At 39.8% G+C, this 21300-nt stretch overlaps 1 protein-coding gene across 5 annotated transcripts; it reads right to left on the bottom strand.

Moving 5' to 3' along the window:
• Nucleotides 1–19412, bottom strand: LOC148813891 (ran-binding protein 3-like). Of its 5 annotated transcripts, none has more exons than XM_088907865.1 (17): nt 19367–19412; nt 12747–12802; nt 12483–12519; nt 12282–12368; nt 11361–11432; nt 10781–10846; nt 10274–10378; nt 9351–9460; nt 8726–8842; nt 8067–8173; nt 7900–7975; nt 7337–7436; nt 6949–7073; nt 6549–6669; nt 5965–6107; nt 4744–4915; nt 1–4479 (listed from the first exon to the last, which is right to left on the bottom strand). In XM_088907865.1, the coding sequence occupies exons 1-17, from the start codon at nt 19386–19388 to the stop codon at nt 4436–4438; spliced, it is 1560 nt and encodes a 519-aa protein (XP_088763991.1). In that variant the 5' UTR covers nt 19389–19412; the 3' UTR covers nt 1–4435. The 5 variants fall into 5 exon arrangements, with proteins under 5 accessions (XP_088763991.1, XP_088763993.1, XP_088763990.1 ...); XM_088907867.1 differs by having other exon boundaries at nt 10274–10366; XM_088907864.1 differs by lacking the exon at nt 19367–19412 and adding an exon at nt 13389–13463.
• Between the last annotated feature and the right edge of the window lie 1888 nt (nt 19413–21300).

The following is a 21300-nucleotide window of genomic DNA, read 5'->3' as shown; positions in this document are numbered from 1 at the left end:
TTTCTGTTAAAAGTTTTAATGTAATTCTCAAATACATCGGATATGACAATTTTACATAAACCTTTTCAAAACACTAGTGATATTTCCTTTTTTATTTGTTTTTTTATACTTGTTTTTTTTACTAAAGCTCGAAGCATAAAGTAACATGTTTAGGTTTTTATTTCTGGGTTTTGACCTGGCAAGAGAGAGGGCTCAAAAATGAATTTCAATGAAGTGGTAGATTATGAAGATTTACCTCCCCTGTCCACAGCCACACAAGCACAAACTACCCCATTTGTATACCGATCGCCACCTTTAAAATTTTGTGAGATACAAAATGTAAACGACTACATGTAAGCTACTTAGCACAGCTGCTGTATGGGGGCTTGCTTTAGACACTGGAAAAATCTCAGACGGCTGTCACTTCGACCAAACCACAACTATTCACGACCTGCTCAATCCACAGAGTGACCAACAGACCGGTCCCATCAACGTCCTCCCCACTGATTCTGCCACAGACAGCACAAACATTCAAACTCCGTTCTCCTTTCAGCCTGCACATCTACTGTCCAGGCGGTGATCAGCAGTCACATTAAAATAAAAACTGGCTGAGCTATTTGCTCTGCGTTGACATCTTCTCAGCACCTTTGCATTGTAGGCGAAGATAAACAGAAGCCCAGATCGCACAACTTGAATCCCTCAGCCATAAATACTGCAAAAACTATGGGAATGGACTTCCTCAGGGCATTACAACAGCACTCATAGCTGCTGCCAGAGCACTGGTAGTTTCTGAAACCTCCTACATCATATATGAACACTGAATGAAAAAACATGGAAGTATGGCTTAGTTGGAAATGCAAAGAAAATATTCTGATAAGAAAAACAAGGACATTTAATGTCTTATTACATCCTGTACCCAAAACATAAGCATTTGTGAAAAACCTGGAAATGTAGTAGTATTTTTTCCCCCCACATTTTAGCACTGGTGTTCAAAGAAGGCAGAGCTCAGCTGTCAGCTAACCTCACAAAACTGAAAAAAAGTTTTAAAAAAGCATTATAGCTGTATTGTAAAGTTAAACAAAGCTGGGGTATTATTAGGAGAGAAAAAAATCTGAAGGAATTTTAACTAGATGGTATTGTATTATAGAAGAGGGCAAGCCCAGCTAATTTTCCAAAGAAAGCTGTTACTTATTAATCGCCCACACAGACTGCTGTTAGCCTCTCTTTCCAATGTAATTGTTTAATCAATTAAGTCATTTCAATTTCTAGTGCAACATCCACCGAGAAACGTAGGGATTTTTTTAACCTTGAAAATGTTAACTCTCCACAATTGTAGCTTCACCTTTGAGATCTGAGATATTCCAACAACCACAACACTAATAAAAGAAAATAGCACCAGTTTTGGAACGCTATGACTGGATTCTTTGTACTGCAAAATGCTAATAACCTTCCTATACAGTGAAGACAGTACAATGAACGAGCCTCAGCCAACACAAGCACAGAGCCCAATTCACAATGTTTTGTTACATCTCCAATAACAAAAAACCTTTTCACTTTGTTTTAGAAATCCTTTCATGTGATTTCCAACATTATCATCGGTAATGAAAACAGCCTTTAAGTTGGTTTGGCGTTTTACACTGCATTTCAAGTTCATATTTAGGGGGAAAGAAAAGTGCTGAAGGACTATGCCCAGATCGAGACAAATGCTGTACATTCATTTCTGAGCCCTGCTACCAGCTGAATTGTCCTATGCACCTTGCTAATTAGCAATATGGAAAACTAATCACTAACACTCCTGGCAACAACTCTCTACTGACTGCAGTGAAAGTACAAAATAAACAGAAGAGAATATCCTCAAACTATAAGGCTGCTTGTTCAAGAATATACATATTAAGAGGGCTTTTTACATTTTTTAAACAACAATACTCCTACTTGCTGCTTTTTCCTTTTTTTTTTTAGTTAAAATACATATTTCCACATCCAAAGGCTTGCTGCAGTACAAGAAGAGCACAATTTATACAACAGTATATAGATTATCAATCCAACTTGATCAAAATAAAAATAAAAGGGCAGCTACACTTAATGGATGATAAACAAATATAGCAAGCTACTTTAAAGTTTTCAAACCCAGCTGTCCGGGCAGAGAGGGAGAGGAGTGGAACCAAACAATTTTGAGTCGGCCAATTACTACAGCTGATCTTCCCATCTATATTCCTAGAGACAAATGGAATGAACTGAGTAAAAAGTAACTGTCAAATTTGCAGTGCTTAAAAGCACTGAGCAAGGACTAAACACAGATTAACAATGATTTTCTCGCCTTATTAGACTGAAATGATCATGAGGGAGAAATACTTTCACCCTGAGGAAACAGTACTTTGAGTTCTTCCAAATATTTCTGAAAACGCTTTCCCCACAACTCATTATACTAGCCTTCAGAGTTGTGCTAAACTAAGATTCGACTACTGTAGGACTCCCCATGAATTTCAACACTTGATCTGCTACAATTAGTCCATGCTTGATCTTTCCAGAAAACTCTCCTAATTGAAATTCTCAAAATAATGTTCTTTATAGCCGTAAAATAAACCTCAGAGCATGGGAGAGGCCATACAAGGTCTTGTAATTCCGATTTGTAACACAATTCAAGGTTATTAATTGATTGACCCAGGGCTGTGGGTGCAGGGGAGGACTGTGCACTAATACATAGCAGATGCCATTTCAAGGTATAACATATGGGGAACAAATTTCAGTTAACAGAGGTGAAAATGGTGCATTTTGCCTCAATCATAATCTAATTATTCAAGTAATTATGGAGTACACAAGAGATGATTATAGCACTCAAGTCCACCTGAGGTGCTGTGACAAAAGGTTGAATTTCTGAGCAAACCCAAGGCGAAATCAGTCAGAACTCAAAGCCTTCATCTGGACTTCAAGAAGCCATTTCTTTCTGGGTTTCACACACATCTGCTATGGATTCCCACTCATCTCTCAGAGCTTAATCCAGAGGATTCTAAGGACTGTATCATGAAAAAACAGGCCATCGAGAACAAAACTGAAACATACCCAAAGGAAGCTATCCGTTGTGTTAGGGAGGAGGGTCTTTTCATGAAACCAGCAAAGCAGTCAGCACTGTATTCAGATATATGCTCCCAAGTTACCTGAACCACAGTTTTAGTGGCCCCAAATAGTGTCACAGCTGTATTTCCCATTTCAAATTAAGACATCTGAATACAGGTGTTTATCTAGTGTACTTTCACCCAGATAAACCCACAAAGACCCATAAGAAAACTAATCCAGTTAAATATTTCACTACTTTAAAAGGTTTCTCCAGAACGTGTTTGCCTATTCCGCATTTGAATAAATACTCCCTACATTTCTAGTCAAGTGATGGGAAGAGCAACAGATACACCCATGTCTGATCTTAACCAATTTAGCTCCTAAAACAGCTGATAATTTCATAAAGTCTGGCTGCCCCCTTTTTTTCCAAAGAACAAAACACTTGGATTACAATGAAAGAGTAATGTATATATATATACATACAAAAAAAATCTCTTTCCAGCTCTGAGCATGCCAGAGCCCATTAATCAAAACAGGAAAAGTGTTAATATCAATAAAAAAATAAGTCTCAGCACAATACAAACCCCCAAAAAAAAGAAAAATACTGGAAACCAAACCGTCGCCTGTAGAATGTCTATTAGTTTCTAGAGTTTGTGTCTTAAAAAATTAAAAAAAAAAAGCTCAGCTACTGGACATGTTATACCTGAGCTTCTGCTTTGTTGAGATTTTCAAAAACATCAATATTGTAGGCAAACTGATTTTAACCCTCTGTGTTTAGACCCACCAGAGCAGGACATGTTTATTATGAACAAAGAAAAGACAAGGGGCACAGCTTTTGTTAAGCGTTTTAGTAACAGTTGTGTGTGCCTGTGTAAACGGCCTTTAAGAGCTTGAGAAAACAAAAGAAAACAAATCAGAATGAGTGACAATAGGTAAACAAGTAAAAAAAGGGAAACCAGTTTTGTGTACAAGACTAGATTTCTAGACAAACTTAAAACTCTGCTGGAATTCTAGGTCCCAGAGGCTTTTACGGATGTGACTTTAATAGAAAGGTCCCATAGTTATTCGGTAGAGTCTTAAATGTGCCACGTCTATTGGAGATGAGAGAACCTCTTTTGTCTCTCTTGCGCCCTCGCACTCATCAATATGATGAGCATCCAAGTCCCAAACCAAAGCTGAAAAGTCTTCGCAGTTTTGCAGTCAAAAAAAAAAGTTACTCCAGATTGATTTTTAATGCAGGGAATGGAACTGCACAGACTTATGTGAGAAACACCTGTGCGGGATCCTTCCTGGAGCTGAACTTCTAATTACCCAAAATAAAAAGGCTGGTCTGGGGTGTCCACAGAGGCGCCTGCAAAATGCCAAAAGAAGCATCCTTGCAAGCAGACCAGTGCCAGAGACGCTATGTGCTCCCAGTAGCCTGGGCCTCTCCAGCATCTGCGTTACCTGGGGGGAGAAATAAGCAGTGAAGAGGTCAAGCAGAGAGAAATGTCTTCGGATTTACTACTGTCCAAAATTTCACCTGCAGAGCATAAAATCCTATCCGAAGTATTGCTGTGAAACACTTCCTTTTTCACTTTGACAAGATTGGCAGGTACAGCTATTTCTCTGTTGGAATCAATTAAAATAAAAATGCAAACATTTTTCATTGTCCACAAGATGGCAGTGCCAGGCTGAAGACTGGCGCCAGCGGGGAAGAAAGTAAATTACCGCTGGCAGGAGTAATGACATCATCCTCATCACTGTCCTCCTCATTAGACTGGGCAACCTCGGGCTCAGGTGGGGTGACCTTGGTCTCCTGCTCCTGCTCAGCACGGCTCCGAAGAGCCAGGATCCGGTGGTGCAGGGCTGCATACAGCTGGCCAGTGTCCTTCGAGCTGGCCTGGGGAGGGCACACCGCACGAGGCATGGGTAAATGCCAGAGCTTTGCCGAAACATTGCATTAGGAGGCAAAACAGTGACATTTTCCAAGTACAACTTGCTGTAAATACATGCATACAACAAATACAGTTAATAACCTTCTTGCAAATTATACACTGTTAAAGAGTTTGCCGTGTAAACATTCAATGCTCTATAAAAATACTTAATTATAACCAATTAGTACATCTATCCGTCCATGAACCTCTTCAATGCCAAAAAATTAAGCGAAGCTCCCAGGAGTGTATTTTTAAATATTCTGCGTTTAGTCCCATATACACGTCAAAACGTCATTATGCAATTCTGCATCGGCTGGTTCCAGTGGGGGAATAGACACAGTTTACAATCACAAATTACATATGATTAAGCTAAGATCACCCTTAGACACTCTGGTGTATTATGCTGCTTCATTAAAGTCACAGCATTCATGTACATTACACATTTTTGCTGCACAGAAAAATAAAATACCAGCTTTATTCAAATTCATTTTTGATTTTGCCTTCAAATCTCAAATCATCGACTACTTCCTGTCACTCTGTGTGCCCAAGCTTCTCTCTCCCCGTCTGTGTGCCTGTCTCTCATGGAAAGCAAACTAGGCTATGCGAAAAGATGAATTCCTAATGCAGGAAATTGTATATGGCTAATAAAGTGATCTATCTATCTTAAAGAGGGAACAGAGAATTATTTTTTTAATTATTAAAATTAAGAAAGGAAAATCCCTGAAAGCTCTGGTCATCTTAATAAACATAATAATACTGCTCACCTCCATTTGTTGTAAAATACTTCACATTTAGTCTTAATCACTTTACTGCCAAGTTGAAGAATTTAATGATCAGTACAGCTGCAGCTTGATTTTCACAATCCTTATAATAAGTCTTTACATTGAATTAAACTGAATATTTCTGGGGGGATGAGAAAGGTGTGTGTGTGCGCGCACCTTTCTCTCCTCTCTGTGGAAATTACATCATCACTATGGCAATTAGGTGAAACTCCTTTTGATCCACAGGGACCTACCGATATGAGGAAGACCTTGACTCCCTGGTCTTCAGTGTCCATGGCTGTGATGCGGATGCTCTTCTCACTGGCCTTGTCAATCTGCATCTGAGCCCACAGTTTGGTGTTCAAGATCAGCCTCAGGCTTCCCTGGGTCCGCATCACTGCATTCCAGTAATCGAGAGTGTGAGGTCAACTTACTTACAAGTACTCTAGTGAGCATTTTCATAACCAGAGATGAGGAGATTGGGGATAAAATGAAAGGATCACAAAATCCTTAGCAGCTTATCACAATTTTGACCACAAAAGCATTATGCACTGCCTTTACATGAGAAAGCCTTACAAATACAGACAAGACTGAATGATCAAGCATTTATTAACCCATAGTGTGCCTCCCACCCCATACCAGATCAGCTGTAGGTCTAGCCTTTCTATACCCAGTGGTGGGGCACTGCAGTAACACTCTTGAGCATGGTACTTCACTCAGAGTGCTTCAGTAAAATGCCCTGCTGTATGGATGAATACTCCCACATCCCAATTAGAAAAGAGGTAAGTCATCACAGAAATTTTTCATCAGCAGGAATAATTTACACTGTATCGTTTACCTAATCGGGACTGTAATGTTCCATCATCAGTCGATGCCATGTCATTCAATCTCAGAAGCCCCCTTCCTCTTTCTACCCAGGACTGGGAGGTCTTGTCAAAAACAAACAGCTTGCATTGAATCTAAAAAAAAAACAGAAATCTGGTCATACTTGCTTCTATAGCTCTGTTTAATATTTCTGTAACGGGAGGCACATGAACATCATTCTTGCATGAAGAGGTGTTTACTTAATTAAATTATACATGATATAACAAACGTCTTCATGTCACAAACTGATTTAATGACCAAATGCACAAAGTCAGGTATGTTAAAAACCAGTCAGAGTTTCACTTAAACTAGAGAAAACATTAAGCCGAAAAATGCTAAAAGTGGGGAGCTAAAGACAAAGAAAACCTGCCCACCTGTAACACATTGCTCTCTGACTCTTCCCCAGTTATGACCTCAACTTTCTCTAGCAAACACTTCTTGGCTGTAGCCTTAGTGTAGGCTGCTGCAGACTCCTCCAAAGACTCAGTCACGTTGTTAGCTGCAAAGACATGCACCACACCAGTCAGCAATGCAGGGTCAGCATTCAAGCTGGGAATAATACATGAAACTCACAGGTCCTGGGCTGCTGGGCTGATGAATTACATATTTCTATCTTAAATACCATTTGCAAATACCTCATTTCTGAAGCGATATCCACATGCACACAGATTGCACGGATCAAGGTCAGATCATTCTTCCTTGTGACCTAGCGATAAAGAACGCTGTGTAGAGCCACACTCTTTTGACAGCAAAAGTGTTTACCCTTCTCCGGAGTGACTTCCTGTGAGGAAGGCTCGGTGGGCGGGGCGGCTGTGCTCTCCTTGCCTCCCTCTGGTGCCGGCTCACTGGATTTTGGCGGGCTCTGTAGAGACCAGACAAATTGGGGTCACAGCCGCAAAGCCAGCCTTTCCAATTCCACTCCTCAAAAAAACGGATTTTTTCTCATTTTTATTTCATCTAGCTGGTGAACAGATTTATCTGATGTATCCACCACGGATTCTACATTTGAGATGTTTAAAAAAGGACTTGATTAAGTACTGGTTAATTGGGCTACCTGTGAAACAGAGAACTATGCTTTCGAGGAACTTGGGTCCAAGGCCCCTCTCACACAGCCAAGCAAAGTTAGCAAAGAATTGTGTTGCACTGACCTCTCCTTCTGAAAAGGAAAAGCACCTCTCTGCAATCATAGTCTCACTGGCGTACAAAGCTGTGACAATGACTGTCTTCTGACAAGCAGGAAATTCTGAGCCAATCTGCCCACGTGGTTTAAGTGGAAGGGATATCAAAGACAACTATCGCTCTGTGTCCTCGAACACGACACTCACCAGAACTCGTTCATACATATTCTGCCCAAAAACAAACTTTGCCCCGGTGTCTGTGTTGTTGGCAACACTCTGTGAACTGTGAAAACAAGGAAAAGGGGGCGAGTTTTCAACCAAAATCACCAAAAGTGAAATGAGGCAAAGAAGAAAAAGAGCTCGGCCTACAATACCTAGGGGTGCTGATGTACTGTAAGAAATAATTGGTGCCCGCCAACGATGCTTCTGATGGTGGGCAACTGCTTTCTTTAACATCTGAGGATTCATTGCCTTCTTCTATCTGGAAGAAAAAAAACATTTTCATTAGGGGTAATCACAGTTTTGGTGCCGCTCAAATTTTTGAACTTTTCCTCAAGAAAGAATGCATATCCCTTACGATTCCAATTCAATGATTCTGGGAAGTGAGTATAGGGGAATCTGCAATAAATCTAACTTTTTGCAAGCCTATATCATGGTAATAATTCCCACAGACTGGTCTTTCAATAGCCACTTTATGTTTTTCAGCTTATCCTGTGGGTAGTGTGGGCCCAGAGACATTTTAAAAAACTGAGGGGATGTTTCGAAATAACAATAATAAAATTGTAGAAATGCCCTCCAGTTACCAAAATCTAAGAATACAGACAGAATGGGGGCTAACAAATTGGGTCAGGAATTTTCAATCAGAAGAAAATGTTTAAAAATCAAAACATCCCCTGAAATAGACTATAAAAGCAAACTAAAGCTGATGAAAACAAGGCTCCGAGGGGGACAACTTTAAGGTCAGAGTAGAACAACAATTGCATGTACATTTTTTTCTTGACAACTGTCAGAGAAAGTTCAACTATATAAAAACCTTCACTCTGTCTTTGAGATTCTGGCCAAACACAAAAGATGACTCTGGGACTGAATCCTTTTTCTCGGTTTTCTCTTCTTTTTCACTGCTCAGCCCATCTTCTTGTTTCTCATGCTCCTGGGAAAGAAAGGACTGAGTAAGGGTCCACACTGCTATTATGCATGTTACCACAGTTAGACTACAGTTCTCTCGTTCTGCCATTCAAGATACAGCTATAACATTTCCCAATGTAAAGCAAAGATAGAATATTAACATGATTTAAACCACACTGCTAAAAATACTTACCCTCAAAAAAAGCTTCAGGTCCAAACTTAGAAAGTGACAGGTCATTCAACAACATTAGAGTAATTGCCATTTCTGACCTTTCCCTGATGAAAAATGTATGTAAATCAATCAGATCTCTTTCTTACATTAGATGCAGATTGAATGTAAGACAGAATATCTCAAAACATTAGAGTGCATAAAATCTGTGGCACTTGTCATATGAATAAAGCCGGCCTCCAAGCAATAAATATTATTAAACAGCAGCTTTGAACAGTGAAAATCTTGAAACCTGCTGCAGAGGTGATCCTGGCCTGAATTAGTGCCTGCTAGAGGGACCACAGTGTTTAACCCCAGTGCTCACCGTGGCTCCCCCAGCAGCCTCCGAATTCTCCGTGCTATTCTGGGAGACAGGCTGTCCATCTGGTGCGGGATCCGAGGGCTTATTCACACCATTTGTCCCACTGCTGGAATCTGAAAGGAGAAAAATACAAGGAAACTAATGAATATTCTCTCACTGCAGCACTAGTCTTCCAGTGCACTTTATTTACTTGATTGATACGTTACTCTAGCTTGTACCACAAAACGATGACACAGAATGCATAATTTACAGTCTGGCTACATTAACGCGTTCTAAGCCGGTGATTCGGATCCCAGCTACCTCTATGCTGCAATACAACTGGGAGAAATGGCAAGTGAAAGAATATTTTCAACTTCCCAACATAACCCAAATCTCATCCTTAAGTACTGCAATATTTTTGCATTGAGCACAGGGTGAAAATAATCCTGCAAAACAATACTGTTCTACTTAAACCGTTTACTCTTCATTGCTTTAGAAAGCTGGATGGATGAGATTTTTAAAAGATTCAGAGACAGTAAATGTTAAAATAAAAACAGGAAAAATGACTGCTTTAAAAGGGTTTTAAAAGTTTTTCAAGCAACTGCCAAGCACGTCACACAGTACACCCAGGATATCCGTGGTTGCTGATGTGAAAGCATCGTGCAAGATATTCAAATATTGCCTCCAAAGTAGAGCATTAACCTTTCCCAGGCTACTTGACTGAAAATGGGAAGGGGGAGGGGCAATTTGGGAGTTCATGTCTAGGCAGATTTTTCAACACCTGTAATCTTCAGGGCCACAGATGACAGAATACATAGACAGAAACAAGAAAGTAGGTGACCCAGTTTTACCATGAAATATCAGAATGGGCTTATTTTTGCCTGAATGCCACCTACGGGACTGTGGACTGGAAATGAACTCAGTAAACAGAGTAGTAGTTTACTTACTGGTCTGTGGAAAAACTTTGGGCAGTGGGGCCTGGAGTACTGCAGGGCGAAGTACACTTCGCTGTTGTTCCTTAGGCTTCTGGCTTGGAACACCTGAAAGATAACCTGCCAATAGCTTGGATCTCAAAACGATCAAAACACCATATTGTCTAGCCCTAATTTAGGTGATCTCAAACACAAGTTAAGAACTCTTTATGAGGAAAGTTCCCATAAAAAGCATTCTGCCAAATCAAGTAATTAAAGTCGTAATACAAGGAAAATACGCTAACATTAGCTTGAATTATATTAATTTGCTCTCACATCTAGTTTAAAGACTGGAAAATCAAGTTTTAAGACTTTTCTAACGAATATGCATGAGATTATTTCCTTTTTTCCTGCATTTGCTGCAAATCCATCATGCAACCACGGACTTACTATAACCCAGGCAAAAAACAACACACACACAGCGGAAAAGGCTGCTAGCAGCTGCTAAATCCACTCGTGGACATAGCAGAAATGAATACCCACCTGCACTAGGGGCCTGTCCATGGATCAAGGTGGGCGGTTTCAGACGAAATCCAACAGTCTTCTCCTCTGCAAACAGATAAACACTTGCAAGTTCATGATCAGGGAATTAGGAAAAATTAACCTGAGTAATTAATCTTTATCCTGGGGAACTGAGTCCTTATTTACAAGAGTCTTGTTTTCTGCATATATAAATTGTAACTGCAAAACAATGTAGAAGACCCAGTTTGTTTTGCCAAAGAGTTTTGCAACTAATCTGGCCCAAGTCTGATAAAGCAGTCTGACCAGAAGAAAGGTTTTAATTTTAGTTAAGTGGGAAATGAAGTACAAGACATTCAAAGATTACAATAAGACTAAACAGCAGGTAAAAAGCCAAGACAAAAAAAATATTTTGGAAAAATTTGACTAATGATTCTAAAACCATTCTCTAAACGGAGAAAAAAAAATAGGTTGTTCAATGAAATGGTTAAACATAAAATAAAAAAAGCCAAATATATTGGCTAAAAGCCTATGCTTAACCTTTCCAGAGTTCAATGCCATCTTACAAATCAGACCCACAGAGAGAACGGTTCAGTGAACTCACCAGGCTCAGAGTCTGAATTTCCAGTTGGGGACTGACAGAAACTTGAGGGCATAAACACATTGTTTTTGGATACTACAAAGAAAAATCAGCAACATATTACACAAGAGAACAAACAAGGCCAAGAAAAAAACTCATATCAGGAATAAATGATGGGATGAGGGCAATGGAAAAAGGCACTTCCTTGTGAATGATGATTATGCGAATGATCTTTGGAATGCATCAAATCACAAACAAAACAACTACAGTTCTGGCTTAAGAAATATTTCTAAGACTACTTACAGGGTCCACACAGGTCAGTACCTAGTAAGCATTTACAAATGAGAGTCTGAAATAACTATAATACTCATTCTCTAGGAAGCAGTTGAACACTTGTTTTGCCACATGAGAATTTAGAAAAAATGCCCCATCCGGCTGTAAACCACCATTCCACAGATTTGTACTATATACCAGTGCCTTTGGAGATGATGAATGAGTGTCAAGTGCTTCAGTGAAGACAGTAATTATGCAGCTGTCAATGCTATGTTTGGATGCAACCATCTCTAGATCACATCCTAGGAGGGCAGGGATGCCCACATACACATGAGACAAGAACCACATATAGAAATGTAAATGATAATTTGGGTTTTTGATTCTTTATGGTCACAAATATGCACCTTTCCTATAATTTTGGAGACTGAACATCTTTATGCTATTTATGCTTATGTATTCCATGTGTGTCTGCTTAGACAATCTGCTATTTATATAATAGCTGTTTGCCTTCACATTCAAGGCATAAGGTTAACAAGGATAGAACCTCAAGCAGAATACACAAAATTCTAAAACCGCAATAAGCTCTTAGTGTCTCATACAAGCCAATTAAACAGAACTCACATCACGTTTATATACACATCTACCTTGCTCGCAAGAAGCAGCGATAGTTACCAGAATGTGAGGGTGGAAACTGTGTTAAAGACGATGTTCTCTCGCGCTTCACAGGGGGACAATAAGCTCCATCGTCTTTGTCTGAATCTGAAACATTTAAGTACAAGTTGTTCTAAGTGTCCTGGAAATCACAATCAATTCATGAAGTGATACAGCATGTCTAGTTTTTCACCAAAACAACAATTTCTGTTTTTAAGTCACCTTCACCATCTTCTGCACTGGATCCATCAGCTGATCTCTGAAATAAAAATAAGTCAACAAATTACATGTTTATTGTTCTCGCCTCCTGTCAAATGGCATTCCATTCCAAACTCTTACCATGATCAATATGGCACTATAAAATGGTTCAGTTATTAAACGGATTTCAGATCCCTTAACCTTTACTGTGTTTCTCATCCACTCAACACCCCCCCCCCCCCAGCTCCCAGAAGTCAAATAAATCAGCTCCTAAACTGGCTGGCTTACCTTCTGTGCTTTATCTTTCTGGAACACAAAGACAGGTGGAGCTATGGCAGGTTTCTCTATAAAACAAACAAAAAAAAAACTTGTGGTTTACGGACAGACTCTGATGCCGGCTCCAAAGAACTTCAGCGCACTGGCAAAACTACATTAAAACACTTCTGTGATGCATCCAGTCTACGTAATTGAAAGACAATACTAATATTCTTTGGTTAGTAGTACTAGCATTTTGACTTTTGCAAACATCAGCACCCTCTAAGCTTAATTCTTGAAGAGTCCCTTTCAAATGTCACCATCACGCTATCAACATGTCAGACGTTTAGAGCTTTGAAACTGAAGCTCCCCAATGAAAACGAACTCATCACTGGCTCTATCAGAACTGCCCATCAACTTGTCCAATTGTCATGTAAATTGAATGCCTCTTATTTGTGCTTCTGAAATCCACAGTTTATACCAGGCGGAAAACGCAGCTCCAACAGCTTGCTTCAATGGTTAAGAAATCCATCCCAGTAAATAACGCTTTAAAACGAAAACACTAATAAATCAGTCGTCAGACTGTTACTGGCAAAAGGTCATGAAACTTAACTCGGCCTCTTGTGCCCCAAATAACATGCAGCAAACAACAGTCTTGCTTTACTTAAACACTACCTGTCAAAGTGGCTTGGGGACACATAAGGAACGAAAGACCCTCTACCAGATGGCTGCAGAGATGTGAGACAGACATCCAACAGAAACACAGCTGCTAGAATTTCCACTTGGACCTATTTATAGTCAACAACTTGGACATTTCTACATACTAAAACACGTGACTTATTGCTTGGAGTTCACTAGCCATTTGCAGAGGTCTAGCTTCTTTCCTGCACAGGCCAGATTTCCCTTCAATACCACAACAGCAACACGAGACGGCTGCAAGTGAAGTTTTTCCAAGTACAGCTTCTAGTCCTCTTTAAGATCAGTCTGGGGCTCTTAGCGATCTAGAGCTGAGCACTGGCCATGGGAAACAAAAGAGTAGTAAATGAGAAGCAAAAAAACTGGTTTCATAAACTTGGCCTGTACTTTCTGCTGGGTAACTCTGAAGGAGTGACTACCTTTAGTTCATCATAACCTGACAAATAAGAGGACTATTTACCCACCAGGTCACCTTCCCTCCTTTAAAAGCAGATTTACTTCAGCATGCTTCCCCACTGTCCCCTCCAGGCCAGCTTTTGCTTTGATACACGGATGTTAAATCAATTGGCAACACTGGTCCCGGAGGAACACTCTTCTGATTTTTCACATGGGTCACCAGGACCAGGATTGGGAACCCTTGGCCTAAAGAACCGACAGCCACAGAGGTAAAACATGCTGTTGGCCAACAATAACAAAAGAAACACTGATGTGAATTTCATAAATAACAGCACAGCTTTTTTTTTCCACTTCAGTTTCTTGGAATACATTTAAATCTTTATTATCCTACACCACGTCTGGTTTCAAAGGTGACCAATTTTTGTAGGAAATGTAAAATTATATAAATCCTAAAAAAAAACAACAACAACAACAATAGGTACAAGGTAATTTGCTCTATAAAAGCCTTATAAATGAGAAGGTCTTGCCCATGGCAGTCCAATCCTAGTCCAGGACAGAGGTGTGTCTGCAGGTTTGCCAGCACCTGAACGGCTATGAAATTGGTCCAATTAAGCCAACAGGGCACTGATCAGGACATTAAGTGCCACACTGGTTTGAAAACCTGCAGAGACATCAGCCCTTCGGGACCCACGATTGGACAACCTTGAAGGAAGCCTGACAGCTCAGATAGCCTGAATAAGGATTTTGACTTTTACAGAAAGGCAATGTAAAAAATGGGAGAGAACTCAATTGTATTTGCACATTCTTGCAGAAAGAGGGCACTAGACCCAACACTGAGGTCAGCTGATATAAACACAGACCTGGGAGAAACAACTCTGCCAAACGTCGGTGTATTTTTAGCAGCATTAGAGCATCAGACTAAAAATATTGTCTATTTCTGTTAGCTGGTTCAAGAAAATAAGTATCTCACAAATTCAAAACTTGCATATAAAAATAACACAACTAATCTTATACATCTGGGTCCAAGTCAGATGTAGCAGCAACAGGAGTCAATTACACATAAGGCTAAATTTGTACCAAGCACATTGATACTAGACATTATCTGCTTTTGCTGGTCATGTCCACAGATCAGATGCTTAGCTACAGAACTATCCCATCCACTTTAAGCAGTGAATTAAGCCTAGGGGCTATTCTTTGCATATAATACAGCAAGCTGATTACACTATACAGATACTGAAATTATTTCTTGCTATACAGTATAAAAGGATAAAAAGTAAAAATGGTCATAATGGGGAAAAAAAGATGAGCCAGCCTAAGAAATTCGAAAAACATTAAGAATTTTAAGGAAACATCTTTAAAGAAACAAATTCCATCAAGCTTCTGTAAAAAGATTTGAGATCTTCATAAATATGCTTGTGTTCATCAAGTAATCCTCTCACTGACCTAATGCAAACCTGGCAAGATTTACAGTATTTAGATGGACATGTACACTGTAGAGAAGGAAATAATACTACACCACAAAAGAAAAATACAATTTTATTTCACAAGAGCTTCTATAGAGCATGATTCTGGTAAGGATTTGGTAACTATTCCCTTTCTGGACTTTTTTTGTGTTTCCAAGTACCAGTTCTGCTCTCCTGCACATCCTGTTCTCAGAAACAGGGGTGCTCCACAACAGGTGAACTCCTACCTGTGCTGCACAGAGAGAAGCTCTGTCTTTTTTTAACAGGTGTTGAATGTTTAACACCTTAATTTAATTTTAACACTATATTTAAAGACTCAGATGTTTTATGTAAATCTAATGCATGAATCATATTTGCTGTCCCTAGGCCCCCTACACTCACCCTGCTCCTCAGCCATGCCGATTTGTGATCTCTAGCTCTGGGTTTTAACAGACTTATGAGCTGAGATGTTCACACATACCTGCTAAAACATTAAAAGAAACATTACTATTATTAAAGAAAATCCACAAATCAAGATTTTCCTATTAGATTCAAGGCACTGTAACTCAATCAAAATAACTTGCAAACATCACATGATGATTAAAAATTAAGTGCTATAAAGGTATAATATACAATCTCTCTGCTTTCTTCCAACTAGTTTTAAGAACTTTGAAGGTCAAGTTGAGATCCATGGATGCAAAACACTACAGAAGCCTCATACAAAGCAATGGGAATTGGGATCACAGTGCTGAGAAGATGCCAATGTCTTGGACAATAGTTCTGACTGACTTCTTGAGTTACATTAGCCTCTATTCTAAGGACTAAGACTGTGACAAGTCTAGACATCCCCTCCAACAGGGCAAGTACAGTACATGACATCCATCCTGTAATCACAGAACAGCTCACACTGCCAAGCTTCAGCCAACAGTACACAGAGCGTCATACCAGGGTATGAAGTACCATTAGAACTTCCTTGTCAGGACATTAAGGACCCTATAAACAGCAAATGATCAGCAGCCCTTTGTAAAGCAAGCAGAAAGCAGCATTAACAGTCTGCCCTCAAAACTTTATTCCTGCACACTCATCCCCCCCACACACACCACCTATAGATAGTATAAGTACATGGAAAGCTTCACTATCTGGTCAGGAGAGAGAGCAACACTTTCACTTAAATCAAAACCCCATTTAATCACAGGAGAAAGGAATATCTTAGTTTTACTTTCAGTGCATGCTTTCAAAACCCTAATTCCGAGTACTATGCAGGCGAGACCTATGCATTTAATTGAAGCAAAAATTAATTTTGCTAAGAAGCAGATCTAGAATGTATGTTTTAATCACATTTTAGTGACTTTGCAGCTTATTTGCAAAAACTGCAATTGGTCAAATACTAAGTATCGAAGACCTTAGTCATTAAAAAACTCAAGAATGCAGAGCAAAACCTCTACATCCAAGAATTCTAGCTTTAAAATTTGCACTACTGCCCTCTAGCCCTCAGACCTTAGCACTACAGCATTTACACAAAAAATATCAACATTGTGGTTACCAATCACCAGTCCTTGGGGAGCACAGCATCTGTTGGTTATTGTTCCAGCTAAGCTCCAATTCTCCAGTGCTAATTGATTAATGTAATTAACCTGCTTGCTTGTTTAGATTTTTTTCCTTATTTTCTGAACTCATTCTTGATATTCAGAAATATCCTAATCCAAGGACAGTTTCCAATAACTTCAGCACACAGAATTTTAATGTCTGTCCCAAACTTGATTCCCCTTATTTCTGTCTAAATAGTTCTTATGATGAACATAGAAATGAAGGAATGCAAATACAGCAAATACTTAAACAAGCTGATTCAGACAAACCACAATTATTTACAGGGTTCATACAAATTCCAGTTTCCATTAAACCTTCTGAGATTTGAAAGCAGATTTCAAAATATGCTCCAAATAGAAAACGAGAATCAATTAGCTTATGATTAAGAATTCAGCTGCTGAAAAAAATGAGACACTGGTCCCCTAAGACCAGGACTGAGATACACTGCTATAATCTTTCTTCATAGTGAAAAGAACACCAGACATAACATATTATAGATGCAGACCTGCTTTCAGTAATTTAAAGACAACGGAGAGTACATATTTATATTTGACCTGCACACAGTCAAGCTTTAGACCAAATAGACCTGTAAGCATCTTTCAATTCTTGCTGTTAAAGCACAATTAAGTGGTACTGAATATGAACACACTTTAGAATGCCTGAAAAAAAGTATCATTACTTGTTTATTAAACAGCTCCTTACAACTCTGGAACTGGATCAAGTGAAAACATAAAAAAGAAGGTGGTTCATCAGGGAGGCAAACATGAGTATAGATGTTATAATATTTGAGAATTAAATCAAATGCTTTCAAGCACTATAGTTTACAGGGGCCAAGCCACACCAGGACCACACTGGCATTCCAGAGGCAGTAGCGTCTGGCATCTGATTTTAAAGTGATTGCTGGCTACAATAGCAAACATGCTAAAGAAGACAACCTCAAAAGGGTTATAACTGTGCAACTAGGTTAGAACCCAGGAGAGCTGCTTTTACATTTTTTCCCTGCATGCTATAGTTATCTGCATGCAGTTTGTTTTGGTCAAACAGGATCAGATAAAAGTCATGCATTAGAAAGCATACTGTTGCTGACATATTATAAAAGCTTGTTGTCACATGACCAATACAGTTCTCTTTTTTACTGGAATTATCTTCCAAATTAACATTATGATGGTTGAGACCATGGACCTATTAAAGAAATCTACACTTCTTCTCAATAACTAAAAGCAGCCTTAAGATCCTTAGCCTTAATTTCCTATTAAGCAGCTGTTTATCCTGCTTGTCCCTATTTCAAGAATCAACTTTACTTCAGACTGTGTATTTAAGACATTTAACGCTATGATGGACAACTGAAACAGTGTAAATGAAGAAAATGCTCGGCACTGTAATTTTCTTAAGGGTTGAACCTGAAGCTGCACAACAGAAGAATTGGATTTCAGGCCATTGTAATACTGAAATGGTGAATACCTCCACAATGGGATTAACAAAGTTTTTCCACCTTCTGTAAAATAATTATCGAGAGCACATAAAATCACTTACAACACTGCCTAGGACAAAACGCTGTGCCTGTCTGAAATATACAAGCTTACACGTTTGCAACGAGGGCTCATCCAGTTAGGAGCTACAGAATACTTTTACAAGTGTCATCCCCACGAGCCGGCTCTTGTTCCAGCACGAGACTACACCTGTTACTTAAAATCAAACCGGAAAGTAGAACAACAGCGCATCATCAAGGACGAATGCCAGGCCACTGTTTCTACCATTTTTTTTAAAACGGATCCTTTTCCCGGAGGATCAGACGTTGAGTGGTTTACGGATGACCCAGACGATTTTGCCGGCGGATGAGATGACAAGATCCAGCCGGACCTTGTGCGCTGCGCCGCGCTGCAAAGGCACCTTTCCGAATACACTCAGAAGCGCCCGCTTGTCCCAGGATATGAAGAGCATATAAATATTCACATGAGATATCCAGACTGGCGTGCTTGACGGCGGTTGTCAGGCAGCATTTCTGTACTCTGACATACCGCGCCGTAATATGAATCAGATTTGGTCTGCACCGCGCTGGGCGGCTGGATGCGCGTGTCCCGCCTTAGAGGCCGCTGTTTAAATGACCGGGGCGAGGCACAGCTCTGACTAAGATCTTTAAGGAGTCCAAAAAAAAAAGCAACGATCTGAAACAGCATTCTCATTTATAAGTGTCCCCCCCCCCCAACTATATCACTCCAACTCCGACTTGGCCTGTCCTCTCCTCCTTCTCCTCCTCCTCCTCCTCCTCCTCTTCCACCACCACCACCACCACCACCGCTGCCACCCCCCTCCTCCCTCTCCTGCTCTGAATATTAGAAAGGCCGGGAACCCTAAATACGTTACCCTATTTTACTGCTCTAACTTCATCCCCCGGCTCCCACAGAGCCCGGGCCTCCCATCCCTGCTCCTCGGCACGATACTACGCTACTCTCCGCTAAACTCGGCTTTCTTAGCACATTTTCTTGCCCATTCATTCGCTTTGTTTTCCTTTCCCACTCCGCGGCTCCTTACCTTCGTTTGCCAGGTCCGCCATTTTACTTCCTCACTCACACCCACAACCCCCCGCGCCAGACATGCGCGTTATTTCTAGGCCGAGGAGGAGGGGAAGGGAGCGCATGCGTGGACGCGTTACGTTATAAATGCGTAATAACCGATTGAATCAGCGCACTTATGTCGTGATATACAGTAATTCAACAACGGAAAAATTGTCTGAATCAACGCTTATCTATTTATATTTGTGTGCCACTGTTTGGTACGGAAACTTAAAGAAACTGATTAACTCTCCTGATTGGGTCATGGGTGCATATCTTATAGGGGGAAAATATTTTACCGGATTTCGGTTAAATATTATACAGATATTGGCCTCATAAAGGCTAAGTGTTCTTTTAATATTTATCCTGCTTGACAGTAAAATTTAAAATATGAGAACGATAACATTAATGTTATAGATTTGATTCAAGTGCTAAATAAGTCCTTTTTAAAGCCCAGTACTGCTGCAATTATAAAATGTTAAAAGTAACAAAACACACATCTTATAAGTGATGTTGACATTAAAATGAAAAAGTATAATGGTGAATGTTGAAGTTACTGTTTTTCTACTTGATAAACGGTACTGAATGAGTGGAAACCCCTCTTATTGTGTAAACATTTAAAAAACGTAGCTGCTTTTTGAAGATGTATTATAACTTCAGATGTTCTAAAACACAAGTAAAATGTGTTTAGTAAAATGTTTTTATTTCTTTTTAAATCCATATTCATACTTCCCGAAATGTCCTCAGGCACAAACTTTATAATTACAATTTAAAAAATCGTGCTTTAGGTGAATGTATTTTGTTTTATTAAAGCGAAGACTTATTTGGAGTAAAGGGTCGTGGAAGCATGTTTCGTTAAAACCTTTTCTTGCAACATTAAGCCAGTTTAATCTCTTTACTAGAAAACAGAAATTTAATTTAACATTTCAAATAATATTTATAATAACATGGTGAAAGAGCATTTGAAACTGAGAACAACAGACATGTCTTTATCAAAGGGTTGTGTGAGTGTGGAACAAGCTCCCCAGCCAGCCATACTGTCGAAGCCGATACCTCGGCTTTTAGAAATGTACACACTATTCTGCAATTTTAAACTGTATGTCCTAACATTTTGTCTGCCTTTGCTGCTTGCTTATGACATAAAATATCACGGACCCAGAAGCTATCGAGTCTGCCTTAATGTAACTTCTTTATGGTATTAAGTTCTGCAAATTAAAAATTAAAATATTCTATTGCACTGCTATTACAAACACGGTGCTTGTCTGGCTCTCTCGCAAAGAAAACGATCCTGTCGTGCAGTTCTTCTTTGTGTCACAAGATGTCGCTATCTCCCACAAACAGCAACCAAACATTCTGCATTTGCAGAATTGCGAGAAACCTGCGCTGAATATGCAGTCGTGGTTTCCTGTAAACTGTGGAAACGCTTGGAGGAGCGTGCAAGAGTTCTGTAAAAAATTGAACCCCAATTCAGGCTGTGATGAAGGTAAAACTGAACTGCACATTCCTGAATTCCTCCAGTTTTGAACATAATTGTTCGATCCGGGGAGAGCGGTGGAAATTTGTCTCCAGCTTCTCTGATCCACCCCTGAGCAGGTCTGCTAATCTGACCGAGGCTTCCCGCTATTTTAAGCAGTGAGTGTATTTCCCGTTTGTGAATCATAAGTCATTAGTGGTAAGAATACAGAGTGATCATGTATGTTAATAGTTTTCTTTCTGCATCAGCTTTAAACGTTAAGGCAAAGCAAAACTTTGCTTGACCGCTGGGGTCAGTGAAGCCTACGGGTGGTCACCCCCGTCCCGTAGCGCAATTCCACTCTGGGTGTGGGCTGTGCACTTCGGCAGGGAATGAAACGACTCTTCTCCTGTATGTAAAATACTTTGAAATCCTTTAAGCACAAAGATAGTTTTGAGATA

Source organism: Atractosteus spatula, chromosome 28, assembly GCF_055471065.1.
Source record: "Atractosteus spatula isolate fAtrSpa1 chromosome 28, fAtrSpa1.hap1, whole genome shotgun sequence".
Classification (NCBI taxonomy): domain Eukaryota; kingdom Metazoa; phylum Chordata; class Actinopteri; order Semionotiformes; family Lepisosteidae; genus Atractosteus; species Atractosteus spatula.
This window is presented reverse-complemented; position numbering and strand designations above follow the sequence as displayed.

Bases quoted from the DNA above. Each gene is read 5' to 3' on its own strand.
- LOC148813891 (XM_088907864.1), bottom strand. From the start codon at position 13,413: ATGTGTCCCCAAGCCACTTTGACAG. The intron at 7,437-7,899 runs GTGAGTGTCGTG...TGGTCTCTACAG, and splicing joins ATATGTATGAACGAGTTCTG to AGCCCGCCAAAATCCAGTGA. The intron at 7,074-7,336 runs GTAAACACTTTT...ATGTCTTTGCAG, and splicing joins GGAAGTCACTCCGGAGAAGG to CTAACAACGTGACTGAGTCT.